Raw genomic sequence first — 14,889 nt, forward strand, 5'->3', positions numbered from 1 at the left:
AATTCACAAGTCACCACTGTGGTCTAAAGTCATCAGCACACTGAAGTCCGATTTCCACATTCTACCAAAGCGTCCAGGAGTCAGCGCCTGTAGACGCTGCGTCAGTTTGATTGGTCCATGCTCTTTGAGTTTGGAATATGATTGGCTGTCCACCTCTATGCCCGACTGAACGTGGCTACACCAGAGCCGAGCACGTCAAGACGACAAGCGAGCCGGAACTAGGTGTACTAAGAGAAGTAGGCCGAGTGTGCTTTTAAGATTGACGCATGATTTTTGTTATGATAAAGATATACTGAATAATTATTTCGAGACAAAGATTCCGACTTATTTTTTATTATTATTATTTTGTGTGTGAACTTTACTACCGCAATTCCCGCACAATAGTTAAATATCGAATATTTTTAGGGCAATGCCCTTTTACTTTGAAAAGCACACCCGGAAAGCTAACTGTTGTACTGTATGTGTCAGTGCTGTTACCTGTCAGTAAGTGAAGCAGAGATAGGCATGTACAGACAAATGAGCTGAGGACATGTCATTATTGTAGTAACAGCGCTGCTGCACCGAGTCCAGTCGGCTCCACGTCCGCTGTTAGCTGCTATAGCTCGCTTTCCTCGCAAGGTAAGACAAGCTACCAGCGCTCCCTCACTATTCCCGACGTGGACCGTACCTCGTAAACAAATGTGAAATCTTAAGACAAGTCTCGTATGGCGATCAAAATCCCAGCGGTGAGAACGCGTTGAAAATATTGTTAATATTTTACTTGTATGAGCCTACAATTCGGCATTCGCTAAGTCCATAAATAGTTCGTTTCAAGTACAGTTTGATCGGATTTATGCTTGCCTTTTCCGCAAGTGACCATACTGAACAACTACAGGTGACGTTTTAGGAAAAGCACTTGTTGATCCCTCCGTAAAGTTCCCAAAGTGCTCCCCTCTTTAAGGTTTCAGGTCTCAGTTTCAGTTGTGTACACGTGGAGGTAAAATAACACTTCAATAATGTATAAGCACACTAAACTTACTGAAAATATGATTTGCATTTAAATTGTATGTGGTTTGGTTTTTTTTTTAATACACAATATGTTGTGTTTTTTGAAATGTCTTCACACTTTAAGACTCTGTTACTTAGGTGTAGTATACTGAAATTAGATTTTAGTTTTTACTGTATATGCCTTTCTGTACTATTAGGCTATCAAGATGACTGCATGGGTTATTCAGATGATGGTGATGGTGCTCTCTGTCTTTACTGGCAGCAGCCAGGGGAAGAGGGACAAGGTGCTCTACTGTTCTGGTAAGTCATGCAGATCTGACAGAAGCTTTCTGTCTCAAAGAATATTGCTGCTATTTTAAGGAAAACCACAACTGAACTGCAATGCAAAAGCATCTCACCAAGTAACTCCAGAGTTGGCAAAAGTACAGACATTCTGTGCTTAAGTACAAGTACAAATACTACTGTTAAAAAATACTTCAGTAAAGTTGAAGTGCTGATTCAACTTCTTTACTAAAGTAAACATAAAAACTGCAGGCTCAGAAATGTACTCAAAGTAATAAAGTGAAAAGTAGCTCTTTGGAGGATATTTCTATTTTCCTGCAAAGCTAACTGAACCTCATGCAATATTTATATGATAAAATAATATCAGTAGATGGGAATACAAACTGTAAAACTTTTTTAAAAATTCGTATTATACTCAGCTTGAATCTAAAGAAAAGGGACGGTGCGATTCCACATGTACAGACCCAATATCTGATTTAAAAACCTCATCAATCCTCATCTTTTAATCTAACCTCTCTTCTTCCTCTCCTGTCCCGTCTTTCTTATCTTGCACAGTGTGTTGTGCACAATAAATGCAAAAATGAGGAGAAATACTTACAACATGCACAAACATATGACCCACAGCATGTAATTAATTTGCATGAATGTAATGTTGTTGATATGCTGCTTAGAGATGCTGGTGGAGCCAGTGATAATCGATAAGGGAATCAAATCGGGAATCAATTCCCATCCATAGCATTTTGACCTTGTAGCACTTCCACAAACATCAGTATGAGACTGAATTCTGGATGATTTTTCATGTTACTTACGTACTGATGTTCACTAAATTCCAGGCTGTGAGCTGTTGCTTGTATTGTTTCCATCACTGAGGTTTACCTCTGTTTCCCAGCATGCAAGGCAATCGTGGATGAACTGAACCACTCAATCAGTCAGGTGGACCCAAAGAAAACCATCAATGTCGGCAGCTTTAGACTCAACCCTGATGGAACCATGAAAGACAAAAAGGTACTTTACGCCAGTGTTTACACACACACCACTCACTTGCCAAAGCCCCAACAGATGCTTCCTCATCGGTGACCCCCCTATGAGTAAAAAGTGGGAAGGAGGATCAAAGTTTTAACAGGAAGAAACCTCCAGGAGAACCAGGCTCAGGGAGGGGCAGCCATCTGTCATGACTGATTGGGGTTGATGGGGGACGACAGGACAAAGATACACTTTTTAAGAGTTGCAGAAACCAGTAACAACTAAAGATTAAATACAGAGTGGTGTGTAAACACACAGTGAGTGCAGGTGAATCACAGTGCATCATGGCAGGCCCTCAGCAGCCTGGGTCTATTGCAGCATAACTGAGGGAGGACTCTGGGTCACCTGATCCATCCCTGACTATATTCTTAAAAAGTTAAAGTTTGAAGCTTAATCAGTGTCTGTCTCCCGAATCCACCAAAAAGGGGTCTTAAGGCTCTGCCTTCCATTCTATTTCTAAATATCCTATGAACCACATGTCTGAGAGTGAAGTGTTCTCTCTCGTCTTCATTATTCAAGACCTTGTATGCGAGAAGAATTTTAAAGTTCTGGGTTTAACAGGCCAATGAAGGGAAGCCATTACCGGTGAAATTTGCTTTCTTTTTCTAGGAATGACGTTTTCCAGCTCTAAGTGGAGCATTTTGGATCAACTGAAGGCTTTTCAAGGAGTTTTTAGGACAGCCTGATAACATTGAGTTACAATAGTTCACCCTCGAATAGATGCATAAACTAGTTTTTTAGCGTCACTCTAAGACAAAATGTTTTGAATTTCCTACACATTTGTTTAAAAAACTCTAAGGTTCCTCACAGTGTTACTGGAGGCCAAGGCAATGCAGTTCAGAGTAGGGCTGCTCAATTAATCAAATTTTAATCACGATTACAATCTGGGCTTTCAACGATCATTAAAAATGACTGAGCCGATTATTAGCCCCTCCCTCGTGCTTTACTCTCGCGCTGCTCTGTGTGGCAAATCGAGCGCACCTCTCTGCATTTCGAACACGTGTCACAACAATTAAGAGCAGCGGTCTCCAACCTTTTTTTGCGCCACGGACCGGTTTATGCCCGACAATATTTTCACGGACCGGCCTTTAAGGTGTCGCGGATAAATACAACAAAATAAAACTAGTACCGGTACCGAAAAAAGAAAATTTATTCATAACACACGTGGAAAGACCCAGGAAAACAGAGTAAACGATAAAAACGATAACAAAATAACGCTGAAAACCGATAAAAACCCTGAAAACTATACATTTCACACCTGAGCCTCAACGAACCAAACGACTCACGCACCGGTACCGGTCTGAGGCCCAGGGGTTGGGGACCGCTGATTAAGAGGACCCGAGGAGAGGAGAGTGACTGCTGTTGGTTGAAAAGAGGTAAAAAACCTTCAGTGGTGTGGAAACATTATGGGTTCAGTCAGACGTGGATCAAGTGGACACAGTGTGTAAACTTTGCTACAGTGTCGTAGCTGCACCACAGAGCAACACTGCAAAGTTCACTAAACATAGATGTTTACATTTTTCATTTATTTTTTATATTGCAAACATTTGCACTGTTATCAGTATTTGCACTATTTTATATTATTTTTTGACAATCTTTAAAGTCATTATTCAATACATTGTTATTGTTAAATAAATATCGCCAAAGAATCGAGATCTCAATTTCAGTGAAAATAATCGTGATCATCATTTTTGCCATAATCGAGCAGCCCTAGTTCAGAGTAAGCATCAAGAAATCTCGGGAAATCTTGGGATAAAAGGAAGGCTGGGGATTGGTCTATAATTAGCTAAGACCCCTTGTCTGTGAAGGTTCTCGGTCATCCAGGTCATCGTAGTTTAAGGAGCTTGGAAAGAAAAGCGTCTGGACTTTTTAAGTTACTTAAGTTACTTCTTAACTTAAGTTACTTCTTAAGTTAAGAAGTAACTTAAGTAAGTCCAGACGCTTTTCTTTCCAAGCTCCTTAGACTAAGACCCCTTGGTTTAACTGATGGCTTTTCAAGTAGCAGTTTAATTACTGCGAGCTAGAAGGTCTGTGGTACATTGCCCATTAATAGAGAGAGTTGATTAAAATAGAAATTGAAGCATAAATAAATAGTTGGACTTCTTTGAACAGTTTTGTAGGAATGGGTCCTAAAGACACGTTGATGGTTTGGTAGTTGCTGAAGTTAACTCGGAGAGATCAGTTAATTCTCAACACACTCTCACCAAACTCTCTGCACTTGCTAGCACATCTCCACGTTAAGCACTCTAAGCTGCTGCACATCCTTTCCATCTCGATCACCCCGCCTAGTCCATTTGTCCTTCCTGTTTAGCCAGTGAAATCAGAGCTGCTGGTTTGAGTGTATTAAACAGTTTGGGTATACTGTATGTAGCCATAGGGAACACAATAGACTACTTCCACAGTTTAGGGACTCATTTCTGCACACAAGACATGATAAATGTGTCATAAAACACATGACCAAGTTGCTATGCATTCTTCAGCAGTCTTCCTGTAATCCCATCCGACCCGAGGCTCTTATTTGCCTTTGATTTTTTTCAAAGACTGACTGAACATCATGTACATTTTAACGGTGCAATCGGGGTACAAGGAGCCATTTCTACATAGATGCTGTGATTAACAGATGCGGTCTTTTCATGGAGGAGTCGATTGATCTTTGTTGTTACTGTGGCTGTGTGCATGACACTGTGTGAGCGCAGAAGATTGATCCAGGCTATTGTCCTGCTGTAATGAGGTCAACCCCCCCCCCCCCCCCCCCTGGAACTATGACATTTCCTGTTGCTCAGAGGCCAGAAAATCATGAGGTTTACAGCTATACTATTGATTTCTGGAGCTTTAGCGTTTGTTGTGACTATCACTATCACGATAACTGCACCGATCAGTGTGTGCACGTAGGCGTCGACACCTACAGGCAAATTCAGAATCACAGATCTTGCCTTATGACAACTGTTTTCAACACTGATATTACTAGCTCAGTGTAGCCATTAGATGTTCTGTGTGACGACATAAGTCATCAAGTTTTACTGCATAATTTTCCTCAAAACAAAGTCCAAACTATCCTCTAAGCATTTACATGTATCCTGATTAGAGTTAGAAAACAGCATTCCAGTCACCCAGCAGGGAGAATGAGCTTCCTCCAGCAGTGAGCTCCTGCTCTACTCTGAGCTGACACTTTCCTCTACCTGTTGTATTATCTGGTCAATCAGATGTTATTGAGCCACATAAGAAGCCAAACCTTGATCCCATGCCCTCCCGGCTCCCTTCTTTTCAGCAGCTTTTGACCTAGTGTGAATCAGAGAGGGAGGGATGTCACAGCTTAGATGCCATCAGTGAGGAGGATTTGCAGGTTTTAAGTCTCTGCTCTTTGGCCTTGTCACAGTAGGACTTCCTGGGAGTATGGGGCTGCTCTGTGCCACAAAAGTTAAACCTGCCTGCCACAACAATGCCACATTTAAGGCTTCCAAAGACATTGAACTTAGTTGGAGCGGGTTGATCTCATAGTGAACGGTGGGAAGTCATGCATTGAGAATGAGAGGATGCACAATAGCATGCTGACACAATGACACATAATATCATGGTCTAGAAATGTGACTCAGTGAGGTGACAGTCATTTTTTTTTTTTAATCCAACAAGGATCTTTTATTTTTCCTTGGAGGTTTCTTAAAGGAATAGTCTAACTTCCAAACAAATTTCCTTTCTTTGCTTACTGTTTGATTTGGTTGATATCAGTCTCATGTCTGAGACTCTTACTGCACACGGCATTAAAAAAAACAGCGACAACCCTCAGGGCAACAAAATGAACCCATTGTTGGAGTGCCAAGTTTTGGGACTTCCAAAAGTCAGTCAGTCCCAATAAAATTCCACGTTAACTTGACCTGCTAAACAGCATAAAAAGCATGTTTGAAGTTTCCCACTTCACACCGTTATTGATGTATGAGACTAGTATTTCATTATTCAACTTGTCATGTCTCAGGTCTCTTTTGTCTTCCTCCCCTCACCCCAACCGCTGTTGCACCTGTGCAGCACATAATACACCTTCTAACTTGGCAACATTAGTAGCTAACTTGGCGCTCCTGCTTATTATATAAATATGGTATCTTTTGGCTCTTAAAAACACAACAACAGCGACAACATGGCGAATGTTGAAGCCTTAACGTGAATTCTAAAGCCAGTGGGGAACACTGTGGTGGCTACATTCATCAGTCTGTGGACAGGACATGTTCTTCTGTGAGCTCCAGAGGCAGCGTTAGCATTGTGAACGGCCTTTGGGGCCCAGGCCCATCCAAAAGGATGACTGTGCCCCCTCAGCTGAATTCTACTGACTTACTTTTACAACTATAGGTAAAATTAATCGTTGTACAATAATAATTGTTATTGTAGTAACAACCAAGCCCATATTAATAATTTGGTCAATAGCAATTTAGAGCATCTACAATGAAATAGTAAAGTTAGTGAGTCTAATTCCCTCCTGTCAGAGTTGATTGCCTGTCTAGTCCATCTTCTGAGGTGCTGACCCTGTTTAGAGGTGCTCGTAGATGTATGTTTGACGTTTGGACAGTGTAGAAGGTCAAAAACACAACATGTGAACAGCCAGATTTTCCCTAGTTCAAGTCTTCATGATGGCTTTAGTGGATTTTATGAGATCATCACTAGGCCAGCATTTGATGTATTTCATCGTGGCATATCAAAAGTCAGCTGTCACTAGAGATGAAATATGATAAACCAGATCTGATCAGATGCTGAAAGGTTAAATACACTGGACTTCTTTCTGATTTCTAAGAATCACTTAGAAATAAATCACAGAAACTGGAGCATCACGAGACTTTCTAACCAAGTTTTCTAACCTCTGGCTAGTTTTTTTAAAATCTGGCTAATGAGAATAAACAGCATTATCAGCCTAAATTTAAAAGCACTATGAGAGCACAATTACAGTGAGAAAGGACCATTTGAGTGCTTTGAAATACTCACATTTACCACTGTAACAAACTAAGGAATGACTAAACTTACCTGACCATGAACACAACAGCCTGTAAAATGCCTCCACTCCTCTGTTAAAATACATAGAATATTATTTTATTCTGGATTTAAATATTTCAAAGACAAAAGATTTTTTACCACTTATTTTCAATACAATATGAAGTACCCAGATAACTTGAGCAAAATATCGTGCGACACATCCAGTTAAAAACAGTCTGGCATGAAGTAAAATGATACAAGGAAGCTTTAAATCTGCAGTTTTCAACTGTTAAAACAATAACTCTAGTTATGCTTACTCCTCAGTAGAGCTAGCTAGATGCTAAAGTAATGTGACCAAGGCTTTCCCGGCGTGTGCACAAACACATGATAGGGACGAGGAGGAAAAAGGACCTCTTGTGGATGTAAGCAGAACCGTGGGATGAAGCTTTTCTCCACGGGCTAAACTCTAAGCAAAGTTGTGGCACAAGAACAATGATATTAAGTATCAATCCGCCCATCAGATTTAAACACTCACTAGGTGCTTCTGTCATATTCTTTGCTTTTGCCAGTTTTGTTTATGTTCATCAGTGCCATGTCTTACTCTTGTAGTATCTCCGGTTTGGCCTATAATATGGTCCTTTACACCACAGAAAAAGAAGGAGCTTGTGGAGCTTAGCGTACTGTTGAGAAAGTCTTCTCACCTGACTTCTGACAAGAGTGAAGAAGCTTTACCGCCAAACAGTGTTTCAGTCCTTGTGCTGACTCTGCTCGCCACTATCTTCCAAACTGCTGACATCAAGAAGCCCTGGTTTATGATTTAGAGCTCCTATAAAGACGCATAGCATTTCCATTCAGAATGACCAGCTGGTTACTATTAGCTTTACTACTCTATCATAATGAAGTAATATTATTACTGTTAGACCTTTATCAACGACTGCTATTAGAAAATTTGGGATTTAAATGATATATAAAGGTCAAAAATACATTTTAGGTTCTCCTTCCACTTGCTGCCAATGTGACATTATTATTGTTATTTTATTGTTTATTATCATTATTATTATTGTTAATTTATGGGTCTTCATTGGCCAGAACAATGACATTGAAAGGCCCCTGTCCACAGTGGTGCAATAATGGCTCCCTGTCCAATGGGAATTGAATGGAGGATAGCTTCCCTGAGAAGCCTATTCTCTGGGCCAACCAGTCACACCCCACTACCACCTCAGCCACCACCCCCCACCCCATTCTTCAAACAACACTGTGACTGACAGCTCCCTTTCACACGGCTGCAACTGGCAAGGAAGGGCTTTAATTCCAAACCATTTTGTAGCATGGCATGATAATGACTTAGACCCAAGCCCATGGATTGACATGGTTTTATTGTAGGGCCGGGGAGAGCAGCCCTTTTCTTCTCTTTTTTCATGCTGTTTGGATGAGATTGAGGATTTAGTTTTATATTCAGTTTCATTCTCATATAATCATATATATAAAAAGAAAGATATGACTGACATGATGACAATACAGGAACATGTATTATCAATTATTTCTGCAATGAATCAGTTAATTAAACCTGTGAATGTTGCATTGTCAAACATGTACTGTTTTTAAGTCAAACTCCAAAGTATTACATTTGTGCAACAGCTTCAACAGATGATGCTATATATGAGTATTGTTTCTACTGAATGTGCCTTCAGTAGCACTTAAGCTGCCGTTCAGTAATGACTCACTAAATACAGGCTGCGGTCAAACCTACCAACTAAACCTTAATCTGACTGCTGAAGCTGGGACTTTAAACAATGATGAGAAATGACTAACTGAAATATGCAAATATAAACTATGACTTGTCGTTTATATTATTATTATAAGCCTTCCGTCAAATTGGCATGGATATTAGAGTGTAATAAAAAACGAACCTAGCAAGCTTCAGGTAAAGATGATTTTGTGAAAACAGATCATGTGTTCTTCAAAATCATTAAAACAGTGGCGGCTTCTGCACATTCTCAAATTAGCTTTTTAAAAGCTTGGTGGGAAAAAAACCAAGGTATTTAAATATGTCAACATGGTTCTAGGAAAAGTGTGACCAGCATCAATTAATTGACCAAGTTTTAATCCAATAAACAAAAAATTCAGTCATTGAGTGAAAGAAATGACAGCACTGATGCCAAAGTCACCACAAGCAAGTTTTGATTGATAGGCAAGCCTCATCGCCACTGCTCTACATGACCTACATCCCCTAGTGCCTGGCCCTTCCAACCTTTAGCCCTGTGCTGTAACACCTTCTGTCGACCAGCCAACTTTCTTCCTTCTTCCTCAGCACACTGTTAGCAACCCTAACAGTGTTGTCAGGCTCAGGGTCTTCTGCAAGGATTAATGCAGCGTCGGCGAGCTCAGGTGGTTCTAATTGTCAGAGGAATCGCTGGCTGGTTTTGCTCTACTACCCAAAATTTCAGTTTGCTGAGCAGGAAGAGGCAAAGATTTGATGAAAGACAGATGGCAGAGCAGTCCTTTGTCACATCATCACATCTCAAAGTGTGTGTGTGTGTGTGTGTGTGTGTGTGTGTGTGTGTGTGTGTGTGTGTGTGTGTGTGTGTGTGTGTGTGTGTGTGTGTGAGATCAGTATGGCTGGTTAGAGAAACAGAAGAAGAAACAAAGGCTGAGAGTATAATTTATCTATCATTATAAGATCCAGTTCATCTGCAAGAGGCTCAAAAACGCTCCCTTCTTCCTCTGTGTTCTCTCACCACCCAAACTGTCCCCCACCCCCAACCTCCGTCCTGCCACTCTTTGACCAAAGAAAACAAGGAAGATTTCCTCCTTTGATCGTCAGAGGATGGAGGGGCTGAATGGGCCAAAAGACAGCGCAGAGGCAGGGTGGGGGCCGAGGAGATGAGCCGTTTACCCTGCACTTGGCTTCTGTTGAGGCCTTCTGCTTCTCCCATCTCCTCCTCCTACGACCCCACCCTTCTCTGGATCCCAACCCCTCTTTTTGCTAGTTCGAGGTATAACAAACACTGAAACCCACCCCTCCCCTACTTCACCCTTTTCAGTGCCCTATCCTTGCATCTTCACCCCTGGGCGTCACCCCTGTCACCCAATATCCTTCCGGGGATGGAGGGAGCAGAGCACAGCACCTGTCTTGACCCGTCTAGACACCACCGCCCTGTTGATTTGTCTTGAAAGGGATGGGTGGTGGAAGAGCATGGCTGAGTTTGGATGGAGGGTTGGGGAGGGTATTCATGCAGGTTAAAAGTCAAAGTTGGAGGGTGAGGTATTTCAGCGTTGATGGAGAAAACACAGCGGAAACAAGAGGCCACCCCACTGACCCACCCTGAGGCCTGTGGTGTAACACAGCTAACACTAGGCCAACCCAGAGTCTTTTCTTTTTTGCCATGATGCAGCTGTGCTGTTTTGGTCTATCCGGCACGAGTTCTTAGACGTTTCAACGTGGCAATCGGGTATTGGAAACATGAGACAATGGCTACACGGTCCAAGAAGAAGCCGTGCTGGAACATGCCAGTCCAACATGATGATTCCCTCCTCTCTCTTTGGTTTGATTTGCCAGGTCCCATTCGCTCGCTCGGAGACTCACCTCAGCGAGCTTCTGGACGGCGTGTGCAACAGTATGAGTGACTATGCACTCTATGTGGATCCCATCACCCAGCACAAGCAGTACAGGAGGTTTGCTCCCAGAAGCAGTGCTTCCACCGACGACTTCCCCGACTTTAAGAACTTCCAGTTTGATGGGCCAGAGGCGTCCAATGACATCAAATTCGCAGTGAGTGGAAACATGCACTGAAAACAATGTTTTTAAGTAGAACTATAGTATAGTTAGAACTGCAGCCTAGTTCAGGATCATGTACAGAAGCATTGGAAGCATTTCCAGGCCAATTTCATCCATTGCTATGTATTAAGAATCAAAAAACAAAGAAAATTCTCAGAGTTGCTAATTTTGAAACAAGTTGTTCAATAAATGAAGATGTACATTTAAAATTGGAGGCGGTGATTATGACAATCCTGCATCAGTCGGTTTCCAGCGCCGTCCAATCGAAAACAACACGTTTTGTATAGCAGAAGCATTACAAGGTAGTCATACAGTTACTTAGATGTGTAATCTAAATACACGTTTGCTATTTTCATCAATCTATCAGTTGGGACAAAATGTTAGACTAGAAAATCGGATAGTTGCAGTAATGCTATTATTGAAATTCCTTTTATATTTTTATTTATTTTAGTAAATTAATTATTAATCGGTTTGTTAAGCTCACATTGTCAAAATTAACAAAAGTATGCATTTTATTCTAGGCATTTTCGTATATGGATACTTTTATGTAGATGTATATTTCATGTTATTTAAAATAATTGCTCCTATGCAGAAAAAATAGTCTGTTTAAAACACACTACTTGAGCTACAGACAGATGAGAAATGAAAGAAAAACCCAGAACAATAACGTGGCGACCTGCCACATCAGCGTCAGAGCTCCTCGCCATTTATTCTTGCAGTAGACGTTGGAACAGAATTAGATATCGCCTTTTGGGGTTTTTTGATGGTGGTGGTGGAGCATGATGTCAGTAAAACTAGAAAACAGCTAAATAAATACAAGTATATTACTCTTTTATGTCTGACATTGTTCCGAAATCAATTTTCATATTCTTTAAACCGTTCAAAGACGCTGTGTCACATAGAACAAGTGTGTCTACGTAGCAGTGACCCTTCTTTTGATACAAATGGCCCCCTGTAGCATAATGGAGCCAACGGGGCTCTTCACTGTAGGGGTCAGTGATTCAGGGTTTTCCTTTAATTTGTCATGCGTTTGTAGTGTGGCCAGTTGGTTGTGCCAGCCATTTCACCTGCCTTCAATTTGAGAAAGTACTTGATATCACCAGTCACTGCAGAAAACCCGGTCAGTGAGCCATGATTGGATTTAGTGACGTGTAGACTGAACAGCTGTGAGCTTCACCACGACGCACCATGGCGGCTTCACGTGACCGAGGGGTCTGAAGGAATTAATAGGACAGATGAAACAACAGACACGGGGAAAAGTTTGTGGTTTATTCTGAAGTTGGATTGCATCACGAGTGTGATTGGGTGAGCCAGCTCCCACTGAAAGCTGCTGCTTTAATAAACAGCTTCGGACTCGCATCACAGCCACTTTTGTACTTTTTATTCACCACCATGTTCCTCGCTAAAGAAAAAGCAGCTGGAGAAGAAGTCGAATTCATAAAAAGCGAGGAAGGGTGCTTTCACAGAGTCTTCGAAATGGATGAGCGGTTCGATAAACAGGAGAGAAACGTGGCCGCCGCCGCCATGCAAATGGCGTGCCCACAGTGTGTGAAAGATGTGTGTTGTGCATGTATGGTCGAAGCACACTTTGACCAGTGTTTGCTGCGTCTGTGTCTCAGTGTGAAACGCTGGTGGAGGAGTTGGAGGAAGAAATCATCTCTGTGCTGAGCCGGGACAGGCAGGAGAACGTGCACGAGGAGCTGTGCAGCAGAGTCTCAGGTAGCAGCTATGCTTCACACGCGCACTCTCACAGAGCTCACACACACACACACACACACACACACACACACACACACACACACACACACACACACACACACAGCTGTGGAAGCTGCTCGGGTTTGGCGTCCACAGCATTCAGTAACAGCAGAGGCCAGTGTCAGCACAGCTCAGTAGCCTCAGTGTAGGTCAGTGTTAGCTATTTGTGTCTTTAGATGGTGGCACATTTTCGGGTTGTGGAACATAAACACTGATGTGTTTGTCGTCATGCTTTTCCTTTCAGACTACTGTGAAGACAGCAGCCGTGCTAACGAGGAATTGTAGCATCACACTGGATTTTCGGTGCAGCGAGGAGAGACCAGCTTTGACACACATTTCTGAGAAAAAGGTTTTGATAAAAAATGTTTGACAAACAACTGAGACTATTTTAAGTAAATAAAAACCAAATGTTGAGAAAGCACAGTGTTCATTTTTGTCTCTGCATGCTGCTCACACCACAGTATATTAACCAGACCTACAGTAACTGTTTGTTGGTGCGAGTTCCACATATCAAAAGTTAAGATAGTGGTCTCCACAGTTAGTCAGCTGATCAGTTTATCTGGCAAAACTCTTTTCTGCTCTCTGTCACAGTCTGGCTTTATCACCAAGTCCAGGAAAAACATTTGGATTTCTTTGTTTTTTTTAATAGAAAAAAAATACACATTATTTCCTTCCTTTGCACACACCATAAACATCCATGGGAGATAAATCTGTTAGTGTGGAATTGTAGACTGCTGGATGATAGTGCTGACTCTAAATGTTCACAGAAGCTAAATGTATTGTGTCAGTGTGAACATGCAGCTTTCAAATTGCTGTATCTTTTCACAAAGACTAGCAGGTGGACAGACCCGAGCCACAACTCAAGCATCTGTTATCTGATTGGACCAGACTTAACAGCAGCTGATTGGTTGAAAACTTTGCATTGATATGCTAAAGGCGGCCGCATGCAGGGGAACCAGAGAGTGCGTTATACTGACGCTGCTTTGTGCCGATTCTGTAGCTTGGTTGGGTTCGCAATAAAAAGGAGACCGAACAAGTGCTGATGGTTATTATATATAATGCATTACTGGGCTGTCATTAAGTGTGACCTGCGCCTCTCCTGAGCACTGGGGGCTGGGTCTTCAGGGAATGGGTATATAGTATCTTTACTTCATTATGCATCGCTAAGAAAACTATCCTCATGAACTGGAAATCAAAAAACTGTTGATGTATTAACATAAAAATGTACTTGTCTGCCTCCTCAGAAAACCTACTGGATGAATTTGTTCCTCTCTGGTCCCCACTGATCTATTCCATTAGTTGGTGTGAGTGCTTGGCTATAGTCTCCTTTCCCTGTATGCCTTGCAGGTGGATGCAGGTCGTCTCTGGGACTGCAGAGGTCTGGCAGCAGGGGTCCGTCTGTCCCTCACACACCCCACAACAAGATTGTTGATTTATGTATATGTCCATTTTCAAATTTTTGTGTTGCAGGTACTGTATGGTTATTTTCCCCACAGGTGCAGCAGTTGGGGATACATTATGCATTTCTATTTGTACTCCTTTTATTACATCTTCGCCGACTCCTGTTTTTTTTTTTCCTCCTCCCAGCAGATTTAAGCCTTATGGGAGTGTCGTCCCCCCCCCCCAAGAGGGAAAATAGACCCCCTAATGCAGCAGTCTCCAACCTTTTTTGTGCCACGGACCGGTTTATGCCCGACAATATTTTCACGGACCGGCCTTTAAGGTGTCGCGGATAAATACAACAAAATAAAACTAGTACCGGTACCGAAAAAAAACGATTTATTCATAACACACGTGAAAAGACCCAGGAAAACCGAGTTAATGATAAAAATGATAACAAAATAACGCTGAAAACCAATAAAAACCCTGAAAACTATACATTTCACACCTGAGCCTCAACTCTCGCGGCCCGGTACCAAACGACTCACGGACCGGTACCGGTCCGAGGCCCGGGGGTTGGGGACCGCTGCCCTAATGGACCACCATTTGACCTTAGAACTGAAGAAGCTTCTCCGTTGAGAGTTGAAACATCTTCAAGCAACTTAAAGAAGTCCAAATGCCTTTCCTTTCCAAGCTCCTTAGGCTAATCTAGAATTCTTTTGTCTAGA

At 42.0% G+C, this 14,889-nt stretch overlaps 1 protein-coding gene across 1 annotated transcript; it reads left to right on the top strand.

Moving 5' to 3' along the window:
• Window positions 1–254: 254 nt before the first annotated feature.
• Window positions 255–13,199, top strand: cnpy1 (canopy FGF signaling regulator 1). Its single transcript, XM_085254610.1, has 6 exons — window positions 255–618; window positions 1,185–1,287; window positions 2,159–2,274; window positions 10,805–11,017; window positions 12,643–12,742; window positions 13,026–13,199. The coding sequence occupies exons 2-6, from the start codon at window positions 1,194–1,196 to the stop codon at window positions 13,064–13,066; spliced, it is 564 nt and encodes a 187-aa protein (XP_085110736.1). The 5' UTR covers window positions 255–618; window positions 1,185–1,193; the 3' UTR covers window positions 13,067–13,199.
• The last annotated feature ends 1,690 nt before the right edge of the window (window positions 13,200–14,889 follow it).

The sequence above is a fragment of the Mchenga conophoros genome, linkage group LG18 (assembly GCF_057382185.1).
Source record: "Mchenga conophoros isolate Kocher_MC1m ecotype Shallow Benthic linkage group LG18, M_conophoros_male_GT1.1, whole genome shotgun sequence".
In the NCBI taxonomy this organism is placed as follows: Eukaryota; Metazoa; Chordata; class Actinopteri; order Cichliformes; family Cichlidae; genus Mchenga; species Mchenga conophoros.